Source organism: Anopheles coustani, chromosome 2 (assembly GCF_943734705.1).
Source record: "Anopheles coustani chromosome 2, idAnoCousDA_361_x.2, whole genome shotgun sequence".
NCBI lineage: Eukaryota > Metazoa > Arthropoda > Insecta > Diptera > Culicidae > Anopheles > Anopheles coustani.
Window position 1 is genome coordinate 74,938,512 of NC_071289.1, and position 27,990 is coordinate 74,966,501.

The 27,990-nt window shown below is 46.9% G+C and overlaps 1 protein-coding gene across 1 annotated transcript; it reads left to right on the forward strand.

Moving 5' to 3' along the window:
- Window positions 1-110: 110 nt before the first annotated feature.
- LOC131265012 (uncharacterized) lies at window positions 111-27,953 on the forward strand. Its single transcript, XM_058267274.1, has 13 exons — window positions 111-707; window positions 9,284-9,442; window positions 9,538-10,404; window positions 11,032-11,077; window positions 22,084-22,155; window positions 22,271-22,422; window positions 23,343-24,683; window positions 24,723-25,446; window positions 25,737-25,932; window positions 26,001-26,291; window positions 26,391-26,657; window positions 26,833-27,012; window positions 27,094-27,953. The coding sequence occupies exons 1-13, from the start codon at window positions 111-113 to the stop codon at window positions 27,206-27,208; spliced, it is 5,007 nt and encodes a 1,668-aa protein (XP_058123257.1). The 3' UTR covers window positions 27,209-27,953.
- The last annotated feature ends 37 nt before the right edge of the window (window positions 27,954-27,990 follow it).

Sequence of the window (27,990 nt, forward strand, 5' to 3'; positions counted from 1 at the left end):
CTGAATGGTTCTACTGAACGCGGCCGGGAGCACCAGCGCGGTTCAGTGTCCGTCCGGGTTGAAAATATGTGTCGGTGTTTACGCGTTCCGGCCAGCGTATTATGACCTCTATGAGCAGCAGCAGTAGCAGCGGCACACGCAGCAGCATTCGGCATGGTGGCACCAATCGGAGTCTAATTAACAGCAACAACATCATCAACAACAACCACAGCAAGCATGCGATCGATCCGTCCCCGGTCGACACCATACGGTGCACGACGTCGCTCCGGGACCATCCGTGCGGGTCACCAACGACGGTTGGCAACGGTTCGGTGAGCGTCGGTGTGCAAGATGGGACACAAACTGGGCCACCGTATCGTCGTCCACCCACTGCCGCCACCTCCATCAACAACAACAACAACAACGACAACCGGCTGGCCGGGGCCGAAATGTGTGGCCTAGAGGCGACCGGAGCGACGACGTCAACATCGACCGCGCCACCGACGCAATGCCGCAACAGCGTCACGATGAGCAATAGCCGTGCATCCGCCGGAGACATGCCACTGCGTCCGGCATCCGCAGCCTCTACGGCGTCCACCTCGATGGCGTCCAGCACCGCGAGCGGGAGGATGCAAACGTCTGATGGGCGTTCACCGCAGCAGTCGGGAGGAAAACCCGTACCGGAAGATCCGTACGCCGAGCTCGAAAGGATCCTCGAGAAGGCTCAGGTAGGTTTAATCAACCCGGTAATAGTTTTAATATGTACAATCACTCTAAATAATGTTTTAGATAAGAGACAAAACAAGATGAACACGAGACAAAAACTGACGAGTTAGAGACAAAGTCATATGCGTTGGAGACAGAATCTGATGAGCAATCATGGGTGGGTTAAGACTGTATCGTTGGGTCGCTTGCATTTACGATCCTTCTTCTTCTTCAATATTCAACAATGCTTTAAGAATAGATCATTTCCAAAACGTATTTGGATCGGTAATTTCAATGGTTTTGAAGTAGAATGAATTACCAATGATTAAATCATTTTTAATCTTTTCGCTGAAGCTCATGAATTTGCTTGAGTTGAGTTGGACGTGCATTATCACTGCATGCTTTTTCAATTTTTCGATTGCTGACATCATCTTTTACACTTGTTTACTATCAACATTCTTTGAGCAGGATCGTGGTTTACATATGCGTCTTAGAAAGTTCTGAACAATCATTCTCAAAGTAATATTGTTTGCCCTCGCTAATAATGTGCAGATGTGCGTCGAAATGATCGACGTTTTCGGTAAACTCATTGGAGAAACCGAAGTGCCGGTTTTCCCCGATAACCGATGAAACTGGTGTAGTGAAATAATCATAATTGTTTAAGAAAATAGGAATAATACGTTTCAATCATAGAGTTTGTAACTTGATGACTGGTAAATTTTAAAAATTTGTTTAACTTTGCTAATAGCTTTGCTGATATTGTGATATTTTGATTAATCTCATTGGCTGATTATAATTAAAATAGTGAATTTTATGAAACTTCCCCAAATAATAGGAATGTTTGTATCCATTACTTTTGTATGTTCGTGTTGACTTATTAAAGGCAATGATAAATCGATCTGATCCTCTGATTATTTCCGATGGCTGACTTCCCTAATCCATCCGTCTTCATGCTCGTTAGGGTGGGAAATGAAATAATAATCGAAAAAAGCATTTTGACGTGGTATTATGCGGGGTATGGAAATTATTTTTAACCGAAAATCAAATCCCCATGCTTATCCCCTATTTTCTGCACATTTTTCTTAACACTTCAAACATTTGATTGAATCATTGCCATCACGCCGGGGTCCCAAGTGTTTATCCGAAACGGCGATGAACAAGGCTCGATATGCATGAAGACATTAATGTTTATGCGATATGCGTTGGAGTCAATAATTGCAGACAAAGAGCGAGGTGCACAGAGCGAGAAAAAGAAGGAGAAAGGAAGGAGCAAAAAAAACCTACCCAATTTGGTGAGTCATACCCTTGAAAGGTTCCGGAAATCGATAAAGAAAAATGAACTGTAAACCTCGCGAAAGCCTCGCGACGTTGCACCCGACGCTGGTGGCGCTTGGGTTGGCCCCAAAACCGGTCTGTTTCGCGAAACGATAATCCTAGTGTTAATAGCCAACCGAACGCAAGCACACAAACATTCACAACCAGACATACGGACTTCTCATCCACGTTACAAATATTTATGACGCAAGGATCGCGGAATCCAGCCGAGCCGCAGAGCCAGCGTTCCTCCACTTTAATCTGTGTGTATAATGTGTCTACGAGAGGAATAAATTACCGATCCGGTCGGCCCGAGCCGTCGGTTCAAGCATCTTTTCGATCCATCCGTACCATAAATATTTTCAACCCCGCGAACCACGGGGTCCGATAAGGGTCGGGGCCACCGCCGGCGACCGCGGAGCAGACCGTTTCGTCCGATTGTGAATCTGTGCGGTTTGCCGTTTGGATGGATGGCCTTTCGCCGAGCAAAGGCGTTTAGTTGCGCGGCTAATTTTTCGTTACATCGCCCTATCGCTCCACGACTCATTGTGAATGAAGCGAGTGTCTGGAAGTGAACTTCCAACAGAGAAATATGTATGTCGAACGGAGATGCGTCCCGCAAGATGGAGACAAGCAGGCACATAAAGAATAGACCAGCAAAGATTTAAGTCGCAAATGTGTCGCAGAAAAGCGTTATCACTCAACATTGGCAAACATGCGCGAGTGGCTTTTGTCGAACACTCGTTAATGAAACACGCTCAGCACGCTCCACATATTTTCGCAACTCCATAACCATTTGGTCGGCTTGGATAATTCTATTAGAAAGCTATTGCCGTATGTGGCTACTATGGCCACCGTTTTTGGGTAGTGTAAATACTGCTGGCCACCTTTAAGTTCCTCTAATCGATGCTCTCTCCTGGCGATAATCTCAACACTGAACGGTACGTAATTATCTTCACCACAAATCGCCGCATCCGCCAATGGCGTGCGCTTGTGCAAACACTTGTGGCCACCACTAGGAAGTCGTTGTTGTGGTGTGGTGTGGAATGTGTGTGTCTGTGGAGAAGAGTGTGGTCCAGGGTGCAAGTGCACGCTTCCCCCCGAGAACGGTTCTCCTCCGCAATGGCGCTGGCGGCGCGCAATATTGTTGCCAATTGACACGCAGGTATGTGATAATTACTATTTAATCGCCCGCCGCCATATCGATGACTGCCCCCGGGGAGAGTTGTTTAGTAACTCGCATGATAAGAACATGAACAGTGGCGAGAGCACGGGCCTCGTGGCCCTCGCGGCACCTCCATGAATCATGGAACGGTGGAATGGCGGTCGAAGGAACAGTCACGGACGGCTGCGGGTGTCGATCCTGTCACCTTTAGGCCTTTGTGATCATTGTGGCACATCTCCAGTTGATGCCAGCTCAGCATACCTCAATGATAAATGATCGCGATGAACTAACGGTTCAACAATTGCGACTATGCGTGGAATTAAATGATCCCGCGTGGGTGGGCTTTATGAGAGTTTTCGTCATATGTTTTGTACTGCTACCAATTCTATCGGCTTTGCAAGCGAAGATCTCAAGCACGACCGGAAAAGAATACTTATTTTAATTATCGTGTCAAGAAGAAGTACTTTATTGCGCCGAAATGATATCAAAAACGATTATAATTTAGACGATTTCAATTTATAAGTCCAGAGAGCGTTTATTTCAACTTCAATTCTCTTTATCAGTTCGCAAAATCTTTTATTCATATGTTATTTATAGGATAGGATTTGCAAATATATGGCCAAAATATTTGTGTAGACTCATCTACTGTAAGTGCATGTTGAAGATGCAGCCTTTTTCTTTGGATAGAGCAAGCTTTGAAACGTCAGTAAAAGTATCAGTAACGAACATCATAGATGCCATGAAGGATTTCAAGATGTCATATTCCGGTTTCACAATCCAATAGCGGAGTTTACCGGGGCGATAAACTCGTTTAAACTGTTTCTTTAACCATACATACCTCTCGTAACCGTCATATTACCAACGTAAAGTATATTCTTCTCGATAAAATTGTTTTCCCACTAGAATATGAAATATGCCTAAGTATTTACTACGCCGTTTCCAAGACTTACGAAGCTTGTTTTGTAGTTTACAGTAATTTTGTAATATCTCATGGTACGAACAAATCTATTTGTAGAAATAAACCCTAACAATTTGGAAGATTCAGGTTTTGTTATTGAGATTGGCAATGTTTTGCCTCAAATTGAGCGATTTGGTTAAAGTTTCACAAGGAACTCCCCTTTTGGTTTGATATGTAGTTCCCAAAGCGGTAGTACACCCAAACAAACATGCAACAACTATAATGTATTTTATGTTATTTTTGTGTTTTTTTTATTTGCATTCATTTTGCTTTAATTGCGTTGCTTACAGATCATTGTCTTATTAACTAGTTTTATATTTTAGAGTTTTTTGCAGTTCCTTCTTTGATACAACGTGGGGCTTGAGTGATTAAACCAAGAAGCTCACATAGTTGAACAGAATATTGAGGAATTCATGGAAGCCACTTAAGGGTCGATGGAATATCGATGCAGGATACTCCGGATGCGTCTCTGGGTCGATACATAGCGGAAGTTCCGTATCCTGAAGCGCGGTGTGCGCTTAGCTCGAGGATGTTCGATCCAGTGGAAACAGTGGCATTGCATCGTTCCACAGCATCGCCGCCTCCACGTCTTCTGCTTGGTTGGAAAAGTCCTCCACGGCGGCCGTTCCGTCGTCCGGTAGCACCTCCCCTCCAGCGACCGGAAGCGCATCCCCCTGCCAGAGCATCATGCCGTCCGGCGCCGGGAGGATGCGTTTGCCACGCGAAGAAAAGAACGTGTCCTTGTGCTCGTTGGCCAGGTTTTCCAGCAGGTTGCGCCGCAGCCGGGACTCGACCGGGTGTCGCACCTCACCACCGAAGCCGGGCGACGCGAACTTACCGCCCGAGACCGATGCCACGAAGTACTCCTTCTTGCCCCGGTTCGGGAAGAAGTACTCGTCCGGTGCGCCGGACCCGAGCAGGACGTCGAACTTGCCCTTCTTGATCATGAGCTCGTTGCCGCTGCTGCTGGCCGCGGGCGACTTTTTGCCCCGGTTCGGCACGAAGTAGTCGCCCTTCTCCAGCATCTGCTCGATCGTGAGCTGCCGCTTTTCGGCCGGAATGTGGAAGCCTCCGTAGCGGCGTCCGCGCGACGGCATAAACACCAGCCGCGACGGCATGCTGTCCATTTTCGGTTCCATCCGGCGGTGTCTGGTGGCGTGCTCCGTGGTTTCCGGCCCCGTTCCTAAACCTTCGCCGGGGATGGTGGGTCGGGAAAGGGGGAATGTTTCTCTGGAGGAATTCGTAAAAAGAATTAAGCGACAGTAGTAGTGCTTGTGCTTTACTAACCAAATGCACCTAATAAATTGTGTCTAATAAATAAATCTATTTGATACTTTTTTTTGCATTTGAGAGATTCAAAATTGTCCATCTTTTCCTATATCAACCCCGAGTCTTTATTCTGGCTATCATATTTTTGAGATTTTTGAATTCCTGTTGAACTCTGATGTTTTAGTTTTTATTTAAGTTAAGGTACAGTTTGTTTGTTAAAATAGTTAAAGTTTTCAGCTTATGTAAAATATCAGGTTCAACTTAAAATTTTCATTTTATTGGGTAACGTTTAAAGTACTGTTTAGTGTGTGTTGGAGCCTTTATGTGTTAAGAATTTTCCGTTTTTTGCTGTCGAGCTAAAATGTTGAAAAATGTAACACGATATATGTAGCATAAAATACGATAAGAGGTAGAAGAAATACACAAGAGGTAGAAGAAATACACGACTGATGAAAATGTTTTAAGGATAGAAGGTGTATCATCCGTAACTCTGCTGGCGATGACTCTTACAAGCCTGTTTTGTTTTGCCATACAGATTTTGGGTTAAGACATTCAAATTACTCAAAGGTCATTGCGTTCCTGCAAAATGGGGCTCCGACTGTCCAGTTTATCGCATCTGACCCAAATGTGCTAGACCATTAGCATAATGGCGCGAAATATGTTTTGAATATACGAAATCATGGTTACAAAACTGAGTAATATTTCTGATTTTTTTTCTGATCCAATATTTTGGAAAATTTGAAATAGTTGTTTTCAAGCGAGATGGTGGTGAAAATCAGTCGATAATGTGGATGGAAAAGAGGAAAGAAAAAAACAAAACAATATCTTTACGTAAACAAAGCGCACATCTTGATCATTCGTCATATCTTGTTGTTTGTTGTTCCCCACGCGTGCGTTATCTAAAAGATTGATGAGCTACGGTACTTCGCATCATAAATGTCACACCATGATAAAGGCGGATGACCGAACAGGCAGCACATCGAACCATCTGGTTTATTTGTGAACCCATGTTTCTTGTTTAAAAACATGCGTGTTGTTTTGAATGCTTTTATCCCAAGAAACCTAACCAAGAGCAATGGTAATAACCTGTACTTGTACGATTTTTTTTAATACATCAAACAGGTTCTGTAATGCACCACCGCGAACACAAACCGACCCACACTGTCCGAAAGTGTGTTGCAAAAATTCATAAATCCAACACCTCGCAATCGCGCTTGCCCACGGCAATGTGTCATCGGCGAATCCCCAAAATGGGCATCTCCCGGCCGACGACCCGGTTGGACCGATTCGCGACGTCCACTCACTTACCGGGTCTTGCGGTGTCGCTTACTGTCGACGATTGCGGCCGGAGTTCCCAGCGGCAGCGGCGTTGTGGCCCGAGTTGGTGCATCCCCGCCAAGCAGTGCCGATGCTCCCGGATGCATCTGGTGTTGCACCGGGGAGGGGGAGGACGGAGGGTTCGCTTCCCGGGCCACCACGGTGAGGGACAGAAACCCGCAGCACATCGCCATCACTCCCACGGAGAACCGCGGCCCATTCGGTGCCATATTTGTCCGGTTGGCTTTCCACAATAAACGAACAAATCAAAACGGTGCACCTCGGTTGGTTCCTCCGGACTGGTGTCGGTTTGGTCCACACGCAAAAAACCACTTTCTTTCCGGATCGTCACCTTTTAACCAACCAGCACGATAGGCGTTTTTTTTTTTTCTCGAAGACTATTTTTCACAATCAGTACAACTATTCGGTGGAAGTAGACATTCCGCTTGATGAAGTGCTTAAAATTCACACAAACTCTCAAATGGCTCTAGCTTAGCACTGTCCGTTTTCTTCCGGTGCAAAGGCTGCTGCTGCCTTGGTGCATCCTTGCCGGCAGACTACCGATCCGGAAGGGCCAGGATGCGTCTTAAATAGTTTCGTTTCGTGTCCGGGTCCTCCTCCGTTTGCCAACGACGACCACGCGTATCGGGAATCGGAAGCAATCCCATTAGGAAAACACCGTCCGAGGACCGACGCGAAACGAGATGATGTGCTCCGAGGTGTTTAGGTGTAAGGACATATCGTTTGCGACAGTTTGGGACTGGCCCGTCTGGCCATTCTTATCCAATTTTACCTCGGGAGGGCACGGTCCGTTTCGGTCCGCCTCGATGATCGAACGCTGGTTGGAAGTTATAGGCAAGACAGGAAGCTCCGGAAGCTCATGGCGTGGAGTGTCATCCCTGCAGAGTCGGTGGAAACGGTCGGGATCGGGAATGTAATCTGTTTTGTCATGTTAAATAAATTGTCGTGGGACGACGCGTGTGTCCCGGTCGGATGGTGGGGATCTGTCAAAGTTCGTTGGAAGGTTTGTCAGTGTTTGTTGGCTTCTGCGATTCTGCTTTATTGGTTCAGGTTTTTACTTTTGCTTAAGTTAATTTTCCTTTAAATGAAGGATAGTTTCTTGTTTCTTATGCGTCAAAACATTTGTTTGGAAAAAACTTGGGTCTTTTGGTATTGGTAATTTCTTTTGAAATTCTTGCATTGTTTAACGATCCAACGTTTCATATTGATGTACAAAAAGATTGAACCGAGATTTAACCAATTTATCCATAGCTTCCGTAGCTAATTGTTGTAATTTTTAAACAGGGCCCCCATATCCATTTTAAAGTGGTCATTTGTGCGTACACAGAAAAGCTATAGGTGAAATAATGTTGCTTTTCATCTAATATGTCACTGTTAGAGTTGTGTATTTCAGATTCAGATTCATGAATCTGAATGATTCTTTGAGTTTTACAGATTCATGAATCTTTGGATGAGAATTTCATGAAACCGAAAGGTACATCGACTGATGAGAAGTGATGGACCAAAAATGGGTAGGAAGATCCCCTTTTGTTTTTTTTTGTCGCATGATCCACGCCAATGAAAGAATCGTGGAGATTCGTGACAGATCCATGAAAGATTCATGAAGATTCATTAAGGCTTCGAAAGATTCATTAAGGTTTGAAGATTAGAATCCATCTGAATGAATCTTAGGTGAAAGAATCATATGAATGAATCTCACCAAAAGATTCATTAAGCACAACACTAGTCACTGTCCTACATTTTCAAACTCAGTTGTTCGTTCGTTTTGAGCTTCCATCGCTTCTTTTTGGACATCGCAATAGTTATTAAGCATTTACTTTTTATTATTTTGTATTTTGGTCGAAAGCGCAGTTTCTTTATTGGCTTTGATCGCTTTTTGCAACACTTGCAAACGTTGTAAACACGAATCCTCTCCGTTTTCTTCGTTCTTGTTGTGACCTCTATCGAACTTACTCGAATTGAGCAAACTTAAGATGTGTTTCGTTGGACTTGCTGCTGAAGTTTGAATAGAAGAAGCTAGCAACAAAGCACTGATGGCAGCTGCCCAACACATCCAACTGCAGATGGTCAGGGATGGGTCGCAAATTCCATTCACGTCATGCCGATTATGTTAATTGAAAAAGTAATTCCACGAAGGCGGCTATAAAATGCCTCAATCCGGCAAACAGTTCCGGAGGTCTCTCCGTCACAAGCGAAACGTGCGAAATACTGTAATCTAACTGTCCATTAGTCATCGATGAACTTGCCATTCACTTCGGAAGTGACATGACACACTGCACTCTGCACGGACGCACCCCATTCGTGTCTCATCTTGCTTGGCTCAATCGAAACGCTCGGCGAAACACTCGTTGGCTGTAATTTGAAATCATAAAATTGTAATGCAATTTCGCTCGATTCGTCTCAGCTCAGAGGTGCGCTTATGCATATGCCGGGTTCAGGCGGAACGAGGCACAGCTGCTGCTTAGCGGTTCCTGGTGACCTCCGGCCGGAGAGTTACCGCTTTGGTCCAACAATCTAACCCATTGTCGTATGCCTTTCTCTTTTGCTGCTTCTAGGCGGAAATATCGGAAATGTTTGCCCAGACGGTGCGGGAGGAAAGGCAGAACTGTGCCGCCGCATCCTGTTCCGCGACCGGGCCGAACCAGCAGGTGGACGGCGGAGGTGGTGGTGGTGGGGGTAGCGGCCAGCTGCTAAAGCGTAAAAACGAGTCGAAGGTAAGAATGATGGGCCATTTCCGGCGTGTGGTGACCTCGTTCGCTGTGCCTGGGTTTTGTTTTGTTTAATGGGAGTTTGGTTGCTTCATTTACAGATGGCCGGAGCCCTGTACCACCAACCGCAACATCACCAGCAGCACAATCATCGACAGCACTCTAGTCATCACCTGAAGTACGCGACCATAGCGCACGCGACCGTTACCCCGCATCAGAGCGATGGGTACGAGCCCGCGACGGCCACGCTCGGCCGAAGCCGACAGCAGCTGGAGCACGAGGCGAAACGGACCCGCAACACCTTCGACCCTCGCTACCGTTCGCACGATCCGATGGAAGTGGTCAGCTCGACGACCGTCGGCGAAGCTCCGGCGTCGAGTCAGAGCACGATCGACGTCGGGAGCTACCTCGGTCGGAACGCGCCGGAACACTCGGACAGCCTGTCGGACGACATGAGCCTGCTGGACGTGGGGGGAGCCGGGTCGACGCACGAGGATAGCGTGGAGGGGGCCGGCGGTGATACGTCCGACGAGCGCGAAACGACCGTCCGGAGGCGCTACCAGCGACATTCCCCGAGCGGTAGTGCACCACTTACGGGGCGCAGCTATGGTGCGAAGGCGGCCGCGAAAGGGGGACACCACCACACCATGGACCCGCTGGCCGATCGGAGTAACAAGAGTAGCACGAACAGCCTGCCGTCCGTCGCCGGGCATCGCAATTTGGCGCTGCACCTCAAGTTCAAGTCCCACCAGAGTGCGATCGATGCGAAGCGGAAGCAGTTCTTTCTCACGCTCGACCAGGAACCGTTCCAACCGCTTAACCGCTCCAACATGGCCGATCTTCCGTCGCCCAGCAGCACCTCGCTGCACAGCGGACACAGCCAGCTGATCGCGGAAGAGCTCGGCACCAAGTCCAGCTCGGCACCGGTTCTCTTGAAGGACGAAGAGAACGTTCTCACCGCCGCACGGGTAGGTAGGGAGTCGGGGGTTTCGAGGCAATGTAGAAGGCAAAGATCGAAATATGATTCCGATTCCTATGTTGGAACTAGTGTAGGGGGATGGGATCCGGATCCAGGAGTCGGATTCAGATTCCTATCCGAATTCAGATTCAAAGTCGCGATGCAGATCGTTTGGAATCTACATCCAGGTTCTAGATTCAGATCCCTCGCAAAGATCTAGATTCAGATCCCTCTAGGTTTTGATCCCCATCTAGGTTCTAATTTCAGATCCCCACATCTAGAATCAGAATTCAAAATTCGGCATTGGAATCTCTTGTGATCGGAATCAGAGAATTGATACCAAGTCGGAATCAGATTGGCAAGACCGAGTCCTAGTTAGAATTGGATTTTCTTATCACAAATCGCAACATGATTCCAATGTTGAAAGATCGCCTGCAAATCCCTTCAATTGCCTAACCAAAGGCGCCCCAAACGATCACGTTCCACCGGCTATTTGTATACCGGTTTGCCATTTCGGATTTCCCGTGTATCACCACTCTCTCGTTTCTCCAGATTTTAATCATACGTGCGTCATGCGGTCGAATCTCCTACGTTTTGCTAATAACTGTTTTCTTCTGCCTTTTCTTTTGGCTCGCAGGCAAATCTACGCTACTCGAGGTCACAGAGCGATCGGCATTTGGCGGGTAAGTGGAACAGATAAGCGTTTTTATTGCAATCTTTCGCCGGTTTATTTTTTCTTCCCCTCCTTCCCCTCACCCCGTTTGTTTATTTTTCCCTCGCGCGCGCGATTCCGTGCGTCGGTCGTATTTGACTCGTTGCGTTTGTCTTAAATAATTGGGTCTTAAGCTGTGTGCCTCCGCTCGGAAGACGGCATTAAACTGTCCTCCTCTTGTGCGTCTTCGGGTGAACGATTCTTTCCGTTACGCGTCGCACTTTCGGAGTTGGGGTTTGCCTCTTACTTCGTCTTAGAGCGTGGTTTAATGGGCTGGATGATAGTGTTTCCAGAAAATAGTGACTTCGAGTGTGTCGTCAGGGTACCTATTTTTAACGAATTAAAGTTAAACCAATGGCCTGTTTACCCTGTCCTCCGAGTCACACTTTTTTGTGAACTTGCGTTGTTGTTTGTGTCACTCAGTGAGTACACAATGTTATTGCCATAAATTCAACGATGATTAGAGTGCAAAGCAACTGCGCCGCTTTCGGGACAGCGCGCTCTTGTGCGCGTTGTATAGATTTTTGAGCCGTTTTGAGCCGCACGAGGGAATCGGTTTTCGGTTTACATTATTGGCGAACTCTCCGGAAACTGATAACCCCATATCGCATGCTGATAGTGATGGCTGTTCGTGCAAGGGTTTCTAGCCATCCCCCCAAAATCCTGGGAAAAGCTGGCGTCGGTTGCGTCCGGTTATGTGTTCCCATGAAATGCTTGGTAAATATTTAGCACGACTTCTAACAGCTGCGCCTATTTGCTCCTCGGCGTTGTTGAAATATGGCTTTCGTTGCAATGGTTAGATTAAATTTAGACAGAAGATGATTACCACCGAGTTACTACACCACACGTCAACACTCAAAATGCAATCTTTTGTGCTCTGGGAAGGGGAAGACTAAAGTTTGTGTATTCAATTGAGGAAGGAAATTTCTTTTATAATTTTACCATTCAACCTATGCAAATCAATCATCATGTATGAGTATTTTACTTATTTTAATTTATTCGCATGATCTATTTTATTGCCAAATTTGCATCGTATCACTTATACTTACTTCAAGAAAATCAACCACAATGTCCAAGAAAGTCAGTTAATTTTCCATCCGAGCGATTAATTACTAGCCTTGCAGCAATATTCGAAGTACGTCCCAAAATGTTGATCTCCACATATCGGATTTTTATGTCCACAGGTAGCTGGCTTCAATAGCTATACTTTAACCTCCGACCTAACACGGTGACATTTATTATTAAGTTTAGTTTGAACGGCCAGGCCGTATTAATGCTTCTTCAGCATTCTCGCTTGTCTTGCTCGGTTACTCAGTAAACACGGTGACATTTAGGAACAAACAAAAAGTATATCTAGCATTTATCTACACATTTCTTAGGTCTCTTTTGTGTGTAACCGATTTCTCGTTATCATTTATCTCTTTTCACCCAGTGCTATTTCTATTCAAGAAGAAAATCGTCCTGAAAGAAAGAACGAACTCCAGTTCAAGAGTCTGTCTGTGTTGCAAGAGGAACATGCCTAGGCATTCGATGGTGATGGATTAATCGATGATGAACGCGTTCTCATGCCAAAAACTAACAAGAACAAAAGAACCATAACACAATTGCAAGCTTTGCGAGTAGATAAAAAAAATATTAATCCATTGTTTTTCGCTAAACGTAAGAAGTGGTACAAAACGCACATTGCTTTTTAGAGCATGACTCCGGCTTTCCTTAGAGTTGGTGTGCATGATAGAGATGTGTTAGACCCTGAGGGTTTGGGAAGTGGGTCACCCCGAAGGCTTTTGAAAAAGTTTACTGCAAGGGGAACACAAAGAGCATGGTAATTAAAGGAAAAAAGTTCTTCTTTCGGCACGGTTCATCTAGGAAACTATCGATCGATGTTTTATGCCAAAGGAACTGGTCTTTCGACACAGCCAAGTAAATAAAATTGTACAAAGTAAGTTAAAATAAACTGTTATATGTTTTTTCAAAGTGGCCTGAAAATGAAACGCAAAACAGTTACCTAACTAAACATTTCATTTAGATTCTGAAATGGGAATCGTAATGCATTGTGTATTATGGTTGAAAGTTGAAATTCGTGCTCAGTGCTCAGTGCTCACATGGAATTGTTTTAAAGAAACTGTTTTAATTGACTGAATAATTTCCCACAACGTTCGCTAACGAACTTACAAAGAAGCTGAAGCGCAACTTAACACACTAAGGCAGGGATGTCAAACATGCGGCCCGCGGGCCACATGCGGCCCGCAAGAACATTGGGTGCGGCCCGCGACCCCTTTGAAACATTACATCGAAAGTTTGGATCCTTGAGTATTGGCTTATAGCAAATACCAAAATATTTAATGTAAATTTTTTCACGAACTGCGAATTGCAAGAGAACTGAACGAATGTCAATTTAAACAATTTCAATAAGAAAGTGATATGCAACTTTGCAGCAAAGGTTTAACACAGATTTTTCTAGACAAGTGGATAAATAGTGTTTATAGAAAACAAACGTGATGAACTACAAGACCATTCCAAACAAAATAACAAATGCGGAGCAATAAGTTAGCTATTGTAATTATGTACCTTTACTTTTCTAAAATCATTAACAAAATACACAATAGTGTTGAACTGCAACATATATTTCAATAAACTTGATTTGAATTCGTTAAAATTTGGAAAACGATTGAGCAATAAACTCTCTCTTTTACTCAAAATTTGTAAATTTTTTAAGAAGTAATATAATATGAAAAAAAGTGAAAATGTAAAACATGATTGACTGTTAAGATAAAACCACATTGATAAGAACATATTTTCATCACTCCAATCAATTATATGGTTTGGCCCGCGAGCCTATTTTGGTAGAAAATGCGGCCCGCGAACCTATTTTGGGAGGAAATGCGGCCCGCAAGGTGAAACGAGTTTGACATCACTGCACTAAGGCATCTGTTCCATCACAAATCTGATTTTTAATGAACGTGCATAGCGTTTTAAGTTGTTTGTTCGCAAACCACAAACTGGCGCTGTGGTTGTGCTTTAATGAGCAAAACTGAAAACCCATAATTGATTAACACATTCTCGATCCAATCTGTATCCGTAGGGAGTGGGGAAAAAGGAAAAACAAAACAAATTAACCCCCTCCCTCCTCATCATACTCCCACACACACACAATAGATTGTAAGCGAAGTTGGAGACACTGTTGCTGTCATATCCTAACGACCTTTTCGAGGATGTATTTGCGATGCCGAGGTTCGTGGGGAGGCTGATGGCGGACGGACCGTTTCGGATGTTGGTGTGTCCACTTTACAGTACCAGTCCACCCTCACACCGAGTCTCGGCACTGTGGGGGTGGCTGAAGGGCAGCGTGGTGTTCCCACATCACATCATATCCTAAGGCTGCACATAAGGCTTTCTACGCTTCGAAGAGCGAAGCTTTTCACTCACATGCAATCTCCGCTTATTTCCTGTGCGCGCTGTTTTTCCCTCTGCGTGTGTGTGTGTGTGATTGTGGTGTGGGAAAGCATGATGAATTGTAGCGAGATGCTAAACGATGAACACCGAAGGAATAATGGGCCATGAAAGAGAGAGCAAGAGACAGAGAGTCCTGTGAGAGTTCCGAGGATGAATCCTTACGTTCTCTTCAGCATTTTCCAAACGCAACATTTCCTTCCCTCCCCTCCCCCATCCCCACCCTAACCCATCGTCAAGCTGGTGGAATGAGGGCGTGCTTCCTTCCTGCCCAAGGAGGAGGGAACGCGTGTCCTTGTTGGCGTCACTCATTGTCAGTCGGTTCTGCGTGTCCTGCCAGTACAGGTTGCTGCCGTAGCTTGGCCAGCCGGCCGTCCGAGCGGACGGGAGTTAATTGTTGTTTCTTGCTTGCTTTGCTCGCTTAGTCGCGTTAGTAGCGTTTGCGTCCCCGTTTGTGTTCGGCGTATTTTAATATATATACTCCATATAGCTTCGGTTTAACTATCGCAAGGCAGTAGTAAAAAGGGTAGTAAGGACGCGCCATAATTGTTGCTATTTAGTGCTGTGCCGTGGCTATCAAGCAAGTGAATATGTAGCTCTAATCGTGTTCCTTTCGACGCCGTTTTATCCTCGAGTTAAAGCTTGAGCTTCTTGTGCTTTGGGGTGGTTTCCGTGCTGAGTTATGAATTTAATTAAATTGATCGTGTGAATATTATTCTCTGGCACAAGCAAAAGCTATACATTGTGTTACATTGTCCCGTGCACTGTGAGGCACTTCGTGAATCGAGGGCGTTCAGCTTCGTTCTTCCGTTTTGTTTTTTGCGTAATTAAAATCGACACATCGCCATTAACAAAAATGCACCGCAGGATGTCCAGCATACGGGAGTACAAGTTCTTTCGCAGTTTTTCGGCGAAAATCGAAAACTGGCACATTCGCAAGGCGGAATCGCTATGGAAGCGGATGCGCGAGCGGAAAATTGCAGGTAAAATTCAACCCAAAACACAATTCCCAAATGTTGTGCGTAGTATAACCGACCCGATTCCCACGTTCTTCGGCGGGTTTTCAAGCTTTGCTGAACGGCTTTGCTTTTCCTCCGGATGGAAAGCGCCGGGTACTCCGGAGTACTTTGCGCGGGTCGGGTTGGGGTAAGGTGGGGCGATGCACACGAACCCGGAGCACACTTTAACCAGGGTCACCCCCGCGAGGGGGTGGAAGCGAGGTCACGAGGGCAGGAGGCTAATGGGGGGAGACAACGATCCTGATGGAAAATCATCTGTTGCTCATCGTCCGGTGCGCATGGGGGAGGGAAAGAGAAAGAAAGAGAAAAGTACGGGGCAAGGAGTGGCGATGGGAAGAATCCGTTCATCCGTTGATCGGAAAACTGGAAGGAAAAGCGTCCGTCGACGGGATGTTTTCATGCCGTTTTTTTATTTTTTCGAGAGAGAGAGACGTTAACGAAAGGAACAAAAAGCAGTAGAGTGTGTATCCTTCGCTCTCTCTTTCTTTTTAATGAGTTATTTTCCTATTTTTCTCCCTCTCTCCTTCTCTTTTGAGAATTTAAACAGGAGCTTCACAGGAATTTACACAACGCCAGCATCAGCGCCCGACGAGAACCGTTTGCATGCCGCTATGCATTCCCATGCTGGCTGCTTTTTCCCATTTGAAAATCTATTTTTAAAACGTCCTTGTATTGATAAATTGATTGATGAATAGCTATGCAAACGTGCAAAAAGCATGAGGAGAAAAAAAGCGAAACTCAGAAATAGAAAAACGAGACAGAATCCTACACTTTGCTGGCTCGATCTAATGCTGATGGCGGCAAAAATGGGGCCATTTGTAAAAAAAAAATGAAATTAAAAAAGAACCCGGAATGCCATCCGGAAGCACCATCACATCCAACGGCGGGAGTGTTGTTGGCTGTCGCTCACAATAATTCCCTTTCGCAGCTAAACGGGTAACGTCGAACCATCCATTCCATTGGGGGCGATGACGAACGGGATTCGCTTTTAATGGAGCAAAAAATAGTTAAAACGTATTAAACTTTTTATTCCCATAATACTCACTTCACATATTGGGTTCGAGTGTCCTACAGTTTGCTTCACTTAAATAAAAGGGTACATGTAAAACAAAAACCCTTCGTTCTCCACCACTTCCGATGGCACTCTAACACACACGGCATGGACCGTATCGGTTTAACTTTCGAGCGCCAGAAATAGCGTTCGATAACGAACGGCACCGACGACGGCTGGCAGATAGGCCAACCAACGAACAACAAAACCTAATCAAAATCCTGCAGAACGCGCGAGCCTCTGCGGATCAGCTGCCTGCATTATTTGTTATCGTAAAACCGAATGGTTCGATATCCGAACCGAATGGAGTGATAAGTTGATTGAATTAAACTCCATCGGAAGCGCACTGATTGGAGCATCGTTATCATGGCACAAGCAAAATGCGTTTAACTCTACTGATTGCTAATTGTAGGGATTTTATCCTATCATGTGAGGATAATAGATCCTCTATCCTTTCCATATGAGTGTTTGTAAATGTCACTATGTTTAAACAATACACAAGTAAATTAACATAAACTAGTTGCTGGAGGGACTGTTTTGCAAATTTGGTTTTATTTATATTATTTAGAATTAATCTAGTTTCAAACTTTACTGACGCACTGACGCAGTTTTGTACATCTGCTACAAACAGCGTAAATTAGAGCATGTACGAATGAAACAAAAAATCCGTTCTTATCATGAATTTATTTCTGTCAACTGTGGATTATTCCTTCGTATGCAATAGCATTTAAGCTAAAAACATACCAACATGTTGATGTAACTGGGCTTTCTTTTCTTTACCAGACTTGCGAAAAGTAAGATTTTTTTTTACTTTTAGAGAAATTAGTGTAGTAATTTGATTTTTTTCCTCAAAACTTCACTACAAACCGATCTTTTTTGTTAGAATAATGTGCTTTCACATACATATTATAATCTGTTAGCTTCTCGAGCTTGGACTTATAGTAAAACTAAAATACTATTTCCAATGCATGATAGTTGGAAATAGTATTTCTAAAGTTGGTGATTCCATATATTGGTTCTGAAACCTGTTTGGAAATATTCAAAGAAAATACAAACTTCAGTATGCTTCTTCAATATAGATGATTATCTGCGTCCACAGATCAATCTGTCCAAGGATGTTTGATAGGCACAGATTCGTTGTTCCTTTGGGCAATTGTAGGCTTTAAAATGGGGTCCGCGACAGCCGAGCGGTAGCGCCGGTTAGAAAATCGGCCCATGAGCGCCGGGGCTCACCACCTCGACGGCGTGGGTTCGAATCCCAACCGAGACCGGACCCTCCCCTGTACGAGAGGACTGACTATCCACGTACAACAGGGAAACAAGTCTCGTAAGCCCTTAACGGGCAGGCATGACCAAGAGGTCGTTTACGCCAAGAAGAAGAAGAAGAAGGCTTTAAAATTTAAGAACGAAAGTCACACTATTCAGTTTATCCCTTTGTCGTCCATCAATGGATTGACTTGTCTTGTTATTCGGCGTGTTTTGTTTGATCAAATATTGCATACCATAAGTAGAATTGTCTTCCACGCACTTATCGTTCGACTTTTGCTGACCGAAAGGAAGTCACGGATATTACACCTGAGGCGGCTTTCGGTAGCTTCTTATCGCACGCCAGGAACACCACAACACACTCTCGCCTTACGGTTTGTTTAAAATAACAGCCCAGGCTTCGTGCGGGTTTCGTGACCGACTAATTCAATCCCGTGGCCAGCTGATGTCATCGTCGGCAGCAAGAGCGGAGGCATCTGCTGACCCTGCGGAGACACTGGAGCGCAGTGCGCTCAATCAGTGCGCCGTCAAAGCAACGGTCGAACGCAGGCACCGAAATCGACAGCCGAGTGACGTGGTGTAGTGGTGGCAGGACAGGGGAGGGGTTGGCAAAGGCGCGGTGTCTCGTGACCAGCGGTGAAAAAATTAGAAGCATCTGACGGTGACGGCGATTGAAGGAGTTTGCTTGGTTGGGAGCTTTTCCGGATCGTCACGCCAACGACGGTGGCCACGACGATGGAAGACGATCAGTACGCGTCAAAGAAGTATCCGATTGCGGCGAAAACGCGCAAATCAAAGCTGGACTTCCTGGCGGGCGTTCGGCGCCACTACGAGCAGAAGCAGCGAAAGCAGGAGCTGGCGAGGGAGCAACCGAAACGAGTCAATTTGTCCGTCCCCGGGACGCCCGTGTGTTCGCGCTACCTCCACACCCTCTCCAGCCAGTCATCCGTGGCCGGTGGTTCGAGCGATGGAGACGAACCGGATGGCGGTGGTGCGCAAACGAACGGTGGATCGGTGAATGAACTCATCGTCAGCAGCATCGTGCTGGATAAGTTCCTGAAAGACATGAACGCCCTGTCGGCGGAACGGGCCAACGGAGTGGCGGAGGGCCAGCAAGTGGAGCCAACGGAAAGGGTGGATGACTTTTTCAAAACCTCCGACGAGAGGAAGGCTTACCATCGGACTTTCTCCGAGGCGGTCGGAACGGTCGGGAGCGCACCGGTGATCGAGACGAATCCCGTCGTGAAGCGGTACTTCGAGGAGTCGGCCAACCAGCGGAGCTACCGGCGAGACTTTTCCGAGGCTTACGGTGAGCTGGTTGAGCCGGAACCGGATCCGCTAGCGACCAAAAAGAAACCCTCGAAGAAGGGCGCCAAAGCGAAGGACACTCCGAAGCCGAGCGAAGCACGGCGCGAGAAGTTTATCAGCGACTCGTCGGACGATGAGCGGTCGGCGGGTGACGGGGAGGACGCGAGTGACACTTTCCTGCAAGAGCTGGCCGCACTGAAGGAATCCAAAAAGCAGCTCGAGGAGAAGCTGAACGCGTACCAGTCAAAGTCGGTGGCAATGGAGCAGGGGGAAGTCAAGAGCACCGAGCAGTTCTTCGAGGAGTCGGAACGCGCCCGAACCTACCAGCGGACCTTCTCCGAGGCGGTGCAAACCTTGGGTGCGCAGGATGCACGCGACCCGACGGTGCTGCAGTACTTCAACGAATCCGCCAGCCGCCAGACCTACCGCCGGGAGTTCTCCGAGGTGGCATCGACGGTGACGACCGCCGCCGGCTACAAACCGACCGTACCGGGAACGCCAATCAGTTCCCGCCATCTGAAGCGACTGCAAGAGGAATCGTCGACGGCCGACGGGAAGGTGGCCGACGGGCCTTCGCTGGCCGAACAGCTGGAAAGCTTCAACCGGGAGCTGGAGAGTTTGCGGCTAAACAAACCGCCCGTGGCCACGGTGGACGTTCTCGCCCCGAAGGCACCCGCGGGCGGTGGGGAGGGGTTCTGCGTGGACACGTACCTGGCGGCGTCGGGCGAGAAGAAAACGTACGCCCGGTCCTTCTCCGAGGCGGTCCAGTCGTTTCCGGCGCAGGCGGACGTGAAAAGCCCCTCGGTTCGGACGTTCTTCGAAGACTCGTCGCGCAAGGGCACCCTCCGGCGGGAGTTTTCCGAGGCGTACCAGGAGTTGGTCCCAGGGGCCGCTGACGGTGGAGATGCATCTTCCAATGTCGCTCAGGACCAAGCCGACGGTTCCATTTCACGCCCCGTTGAGTCGCTCCCTATTGTGGATGACAATTTGCTTCCGACTCCCTCGGGCAGCGTGACGCCGGAAGCACTGACAGCCAACACCGAACAACTGGACCAGATGGCCGCGGGCCCTCGGAAGGATGTGTCCGTGCCCGGTACTCCCGTTAGCACGCGGAAGGTTCCCACACTCCGACGCAGCGCCAGCGTGGATCAGCAGGAACGGACGGAAAAGCGAGCAGAGTCGGAACGGCCGACGGTGACGGAGCGAGGCTCGTGGAACCCACCGCCGATGACCGCACGCGTTCCGCTTACGCCGCAGCTTGATGGTAGGAAAAAATTTAGCACAGAAAAATTCTTTGCCACGAAATTCTTCAAACGGGCGCGTAGTTTCAGTGCGGACAGATTCGGGCGGGCCGGCGTCGACGGCGATGGGGACGATTCCGGAAAACGCAACCTCCAGCGACCAGCAGCAGGAGAAGTAGGCAATGAGACGAAGGAGTTCGAGCCAGGAACCGACCGACAGGACCAGCGGAAGCAACAGAACGATGGAGTCACTGAAACGATCGAGTTGGATAGAGAATTTTGGAAACAGTTTAGTAGCAGCAATAACGATTAAAACATACCGATCCACAGTTTGCATGCAGCTTGTTGATGTTGTTGTTGTTGGGCACCAGCAATCTAAACTATGTTACTTAGAGTAGAGGTTTTTGTTTTTCAATAAACACACACACATGCATTAGACGTTATACGTTAGATTGCTGCGAAGATTTGGTTGAGTGTTTTATTGAATGATACACTAGCGCAAGGTATTCCTATAGCTGCATTTATTATGCTTGTTAGCTAGATTTAGTCAAGTTTTTGTTTTTCGTGGGCAAAAATAAAACTAATTATTTTACCAAATTGTATTTTTAAAGGATAAACAACCGATTTAGAGGGGATTAGAAATGAACAACACTGACGTGGACTACTTTTAAGTAAAGTTTTCCATTTTGTATATTGATGCGACTATTTTTATTACTTATTTTTCTAGGATTCCTAAGAAAATGTTATTTCCTTTGATTAACCCAACTCAACGAGTTTCCTTTTGTGATTCGTTGTAACTCGTCAATTTAAGAAACGATTTCGATGGGGCGGAAAAAATGGGATAAGATCGTTGAAAATCTTGCGAATAGATGGAGTTGGACATAATTTAAAATAATGCACTGCAAAACACATGAATCTATGTGAGCATTTAGGTTTTAGACAGCAACAAAAAAATATCACATTATTGAAGCTGTTAACTGTTGATAACTTGTCGATTGATTATTTTGAGGGTTTTTTTTTTGTAGGAATGTTTTTTTTCCTTCTTGGCATTAGACAACTGGTGCTCTCTGGTCCATTTGCTTTGGGAAGGACCGAAAAAAGTATCAATGCATGATGTGGCCCTATCGTCATTTGACTGGAAGAATGCTCTTATGCTTGACAAATTTCGCCGTTGCTGAGGTCTTATAAAAAAATGGAAAGTAGGTTTCAAACTTGTTTCAAACTTCCAAATGTTGCGCAAAATTTTCTTCTTTATTTTGCAGCCTTTATAAGGAACAGTTATGTTTATTGACTACACCAAACCCTACGTGTTGGAAATATCGGTGACATTTGTATATACTTTCCCTAAAACAGGATATTGACCGTTTGTTTTCGTTCGATTGTGCCAGGAATAAAATGTGGATTCCCCTGAATTTCAATAATTATTTTTTCAATCACTTCAAGATTGTAGCGAACTGAATACTAATTTTTCTTTTCCACCTCGCATTCAAGCGTAACTATTTCCAGTTTGCTAGTGAGGTTAATTGACTTCACCTAAACTCTAGTCCTTACATTCCGCTCGTCTTTACCTTCATCCAACGCCGAACTAATGACCACTTGTTGTTTGACCACTTGTCTGTTTCCTTTTTTTTGTTAATTCCAGAAATCGAAGCGATCGAAGCGTGCCGCTGGCTACGTGCCGCCGGTTTTCCACAGTACGCGCAAATGTACGAAGGTAGGTTGATGTTGTTTTTGTGCCTCTTCGTGCGCATCATCGCAGCAGGCGCTGGTAGTAATAATAGAACGTCTTACTAATCACTTTCCCTCCCCCTGCCCTGCCCCCTGTACAGATCACCAGTTCCCGATCGTCGTCGAAGATGTGGCGAAAGATCATCCCTTCCTGGAGAACGACCCGCTGCAGTCGCTCTTCCGTCGACTTCACACGCTAAACCGTTGCGCAAACATGCATCTGGACGCGCATCAGCACACACCAAAGCCGTCGGTAAGTAGAATGCACACGATAAGCCGGCCCTGGTTTGTTTGCATCGGCCGTACAATATTTGTTAAGTAACGTTGCATCACCGAGCGATTGATTTGTTTCAACGGGTGTAAAGTTTATTTCACCTTGAAAATCGTAATCCGTGAATCTTGTTATTTAAATAAAACAAATGCGTATCATGTCATTTTAACAGATATTTTTTAAACATCGAATTAATTACATATTGTTTTCAAAGCTCTGTCTCTAGATACCGGAGTAAAAAAAAGTTCATACTCGATTGACCCCCTTATCTATTCAGTCTCGTTTTACTGTACTTAAAAGAAGATTAAAAGATTATTTTTTTAAGTTAGAAGAATGTTATAAATTTCCGATTCATTCCTCCTCTTTCTGTTACACTTTTCCAACTTATTTTATATCTTGTTGTTCTCTCAACCATAACCATACTAGGACGAACCAATTTGTCCCAATGACGAGGAAAATTTATCAAAATTCTGTTTTATTGTGGTATGCATTTGTAATATTTTTATCAATTTTTTTTCTATAAGTTCTCAGAAAAAAAAAATATAGAGACGAATGACCGAATAGGTCAAAGTCTCTAAAATTAAAAAAAAAAAAAATTCTCAGAAATTTAAAAATCCATTTGTTCCTCCACATTGCTGGATCATATCGAGTCGAATTGACCAACACATGTTGCATTGAGTAATGAATGCTTATAATGAGCACATAAATTACACTCTGTGGTACTACATAATTGATTTCATTAAAAGTGTTGTTTTCCAAAAATCAAAATTTGATGAATTTAGTTGTTGGATAGCTGGATTGTAAATTTGGAAATGTTTGGTATTTTTTTAATTACGCTGTTCAAAACAGTAAAACACTTGCATCTGGATGACGCTGTTATGTTGTTACTTTTTTCTTTTTAGCAACGCGATGACTCAGATGACGACAGTTGCGCGCTCAGCGAAGCCTGGACATTCCAACACAACAGTCGACGCTGGTCGCGCGTGGATGACGCGATCGGGCTGGTTAGCGTGATCAACAACAAGCAGCAGCAACACCGGAAGGACGGACATACCAAAGGCACCGGGAAAGGCGAACCGCCGGTAGATGCGTCCGGAGGGAACCCGCAGCAGCAGCAGCAGCAGCAACCACAACAGCGCAAGCACAACAACACCCTGCTGCGGGCCGAGGACCACGAGAAGCTGTGGCTGGAAGGCGGCGGCAAGATTACGATCGGTGTTCCGTCCGATACGGACTCGCAGGATGACAGCGTCGGCGGGACGGTGCACCTGCGGCGGACCGGCAGCGAGCGGCTCAAGGATGGTGCCAAGGCGATCTTGCGTCGGGTGGAGTCAATCAAGTCCCGGCGGCGGAAAAAACAAAACCGCGACGGGCTGATCATCCTGGCGCCACCGTCGGGCGGGTCGCATCTGTCCCCGCACCGCGCGCTCGACGACGGTCCGAGGTTCGACATTATGTCGTACTCCAATCCTACGTCGCCCCGCCCGTCCGCCGAGATGCTGCACTTTGATGACGCGATCGATGCGGCCGGCAACCGGAAGAATCTGTTCGCCAACGAGCTGGGCCGCAATCTGCTGTCGCCGAACGTGAACGCGTGGGAGGGTGGCAAGCGGTACGGAGACCGCTCGTCTTCCCCGGTCACAACCGGTGGCGGCAGTGGCGGACCGCTTCAGTTTCGGCAACAGGTTCAGCTGCAACACGAGGCCCGCTCGGGCGATGATTCATCCTCGATCTGTAGCGAAGACAGTGGCGGCGGTGGGGACGCATCGAAACCGGTCGGCTGGAAGTATCAGCGAACGAAAAAGGCACTCCGGAGCAAGGTGGTGACGAGCACGGTTGCGGACGATCCGTCCGGTGGAGCGTTGTCCGACTCGGAGTACCAAGCGTCCACGCGTCGAACGCGCATCAAGGTGGAGCTGGCCGGGGACCTGCAGAAAGGATCGGGCGGAAAGGACGCTGTGTCCACCACGACCGGCAATGGAAAGGCTGCAGGCAAAGTGGGGAGCACCACGAGTGGTAACACTTTGGCCGCACCGGACACGAACTCTCCCTCGAAGCTGCACCGGGGAGGATCGCTCAATCTCGGCAAGGCTTCTAAACGCTACCGGGACGCGTTCAGCAATCGGTCCGTTCGGCACAGTGCAAAGGTGGGTGACGATTCCGAGGGTCGCTCGACGTCGAGCAAACGGCCAACGGTAGCCCGCTGGCATAGCTTCCAGCAGCCGAAAGTGTCTCCGATCGGTGTGCAACAACAACAGCAACCGCAGCAGCCGCTCCAACAGCTCCAACAGTCCGATCAAGTGAACGTGATCGTTCCGAAGGAAGACCGAAAGCAACATCTGCAGCAGCAACAACAACGGGGAGGCACAACACTAGTCAGCAGCTCGAATGTCAGCGTCAAGCTGCATAAACCGTCCCTGGGGGTTGGCGCCGACGGAAAGCAACAGCTGCAAATTCATGGCGATCCCACGCCAGGGAGCCGGTCGGGAGGCTCCACTATGGCCATCACCACCACCGGCCTGCGAATGTCGGAAATGTCCTGCGGCCAGCTGCTGGTCGTACGGAAGCTCGGTCTAGCCAACCTCACGGGCTACATGGAACGCTACTGCCCAACGCACCGTTCCGGCTGGAACTGGGACCTGCCAAAGTTCATCAAGCGTATCAAGACGCCCGACTACAAGGACCGCAAGGTGTTTGGGATGCCGCTGGTGCTAAATCTGCAGAAGTACGGCAGCACCGTCCCGTACACGATACGGATGGCGTTCGCGTGGCTCGAGCGGAACGCCCTCGACCAGGTGGGCTTGTTCCGGAAGCCGGGCGTAAAATCGCGCATCGCCAAACTGAAGTCGATCATCGAGGCGAGCAACGATGTCGGGTTGCGGAGCGAGATGTTCGACGAGTACCACGCGTACGATGTGGCCGACCTGCTGAAGCAATACTTTCGCGAGCTGCCCGATTCGTTGCTGACGGCAAAGCTCTCCGAGACATTCATTGCTATATTTCAGTGTAAGTTAAGTTTGATCTTGATTGAATTTAAAAGGAAGTGAAGCGTCCATTACTGATTTACCGATTTCATTTAGTTTGCTTTGAATCGGTAGCTATTTGCATTGTGCGCTAACGGAGCCACTTTTGTTGTCATGGCAACGTAAAATTTAACATTTGTGCAACTTTTATTGATTCGGTTAACTATCCCGTTGCTATACAACTTTTTGCTTTTACTTTACTATTTGTGCCTTACTGAATGCATCTTCTATAAATAAACCATTTCTAATGAACTTTTTCTTTATCTCGTTCAGATCTACCGGAGGAAGTTCGAGCGGAAGCGGTCCAGTCCGCCATCTTGCTGCTACCGGACGAACATCGGGAGGTGCTTCATCTGCTGCTTACATTCCTCGACCAAGTTGTGCAAAACTCAAAGCTTAACCAAATGACGGCGAACAACTTGGCCGTCTGCTTCGCGCCGTCGCTCTTCTATCTTCTGTCCGGCAACAGGTACGGGTGTACAGGTTGACTTTGCCCCCTCGAGACGACTTACATTTCCATCCACTCCCCCCACACAGGTATACGGCAGCATCGCCGCGGCGTAAGAAAACCGGTGCCGGTTCGGGCACACCGGACGAAAGGGAACTATCGGAGGCGAAGGCGTCGCACGAGTGCCTGGCGTACATGATCGAGCGCTTCCAGAGCCTGTGGACGATCACGAACGATCAGATGCGGCGCTGCAACTTCAACTACCTGGACGAGTCGAAACCGGTGCTGCTAGCCTCGCTCGGAGCGGAAATGCACGTACAGAACTGGCGCGGCTACCTATCGGAGTCGATCAACGAGTGTCTTCGGGAGGGCCGCGAACGGTTAGTTCTGCAATGATCCTATCTACGTTATCATAATCCTCGTTCACAAACCTAGTTTATTGAATTTAATATTGTGCTCGTCTCGTTCCATCTTTCCAGGCCCCGTGGTTGGGTTTCGCTCAGCTCAACCGATCCGTCGGTCGCTGTGTTCTTCAAGAAGGTGGGCGACGGTCATCCACTGCGGTTGTGGAAATGCGTCACCGAGGTCGAGGCCCCACCAATGGAGGTGATACAGCACATCGTCAACGAGCGATCGCTCTGGGACGCGTATCTGTTGAAGTGGCGCACAATCGAGCAGCTCGACCAGGATACCGACGTCTTCCAGTATGCATGCGGCCAGCCGATCACGGAGTACTGCGTCGTTAGGTAATGATGTAAATTAAATAATGCAGCGTTATCGCGTTTCGACTCCACGTAATGTCTGGTCCACTTTGAAGATGGTCACCTTTTATTTGATCAATATCTAGTGTCTCCTTGATATGTACCTACATTTGATTTTCCATATCATTGTAACACTTTCATTTACTTTTCTCCGGAACAGACAATGGAAGAACGATCTACCACGCGGTGCTTGCGTGATCGTCGAGGTATCGATATCGCACGAAAACGCCACATCGCTGCTTAGCGGCGTGAACGGGGTTGTGCTGGCCTCGCGTTACCTGATCGAACCGTGCGGAAGCGGAAAGTGCAAACTGATGCATCTGTCGCGCGTGGACATGAAGTATGCAGCCCAACCTCGACACGACTCATTCCTGTATTATGTCTTCTAATGTGTGTGTTTTTCCTTTTTCTTCCCACCCAGGGGTCGCACGCCGGACTGGTACAATAAAAACTATGGACACATATGTCAGCAATACCTTTCGAAAATCAAAAAATTCTTCGAACACTGCACCGAGGGACCTGAGACTAAAGTGTAATCATAGAAAATGGACCTTTACCTTTCACAAAACGTGCGTATGTGCGTCGGTGTAAAGCAGCACGAAGACGAACACATCTGTAATCACCTGTATTAGCGCGGAGAAAGAAATCTCTCAGCAAGAAACACCGGGAAGCGACCCTTTCCACCGTTTCCAAATCAAACTCAATCCAGACTGATGGTAGAAACAAGAGTAAACGCCAAAATGCTCCTGGCCAACGAGGTTTCCTCTCGACAGTTCAAACCACAACCACACAAAGTGTAGTGAAAAAACATTGTTAACCTTGTGACATTTATATAGAACTATATACATACACCTTCATTGAGCAACAGAAAAAAAGTGAAGACAGTGGAAAAATATTAAGTAACTCTAAAACGCCAAAAGAAGATATATTCAGCGTGTAGCGTGTACCTAAGCGTGAACCAGTTATTGTTTCCCCTTCTGAAACATTCCAGACTTTTGCATTACCAAGTGCCTACGATGAATACAAACCAGAGCAAACGTACCAGATAGATACAGCTGATGCGGTGAAGCGTGTGGAGTGGAGAAATTATATGAAACAAAACCCGGGGTCTACGTCGCAAGTAGACAAAAACAAAACAAACCTCCCTTGTTGCGGTAACCAAGCTAAAAGTGGGAGAAAGTTAGTGCATTAACTCCACGAACACAACACCACAAGTAAAACTAGTCCAACCAGAGAAAACTTAACCAACGTATTGCAAAGCTTTTTGTTTTTGCATCAAACTTGTTTGTAATATGGTTTTTTGGGTAAAAGAGTAAAT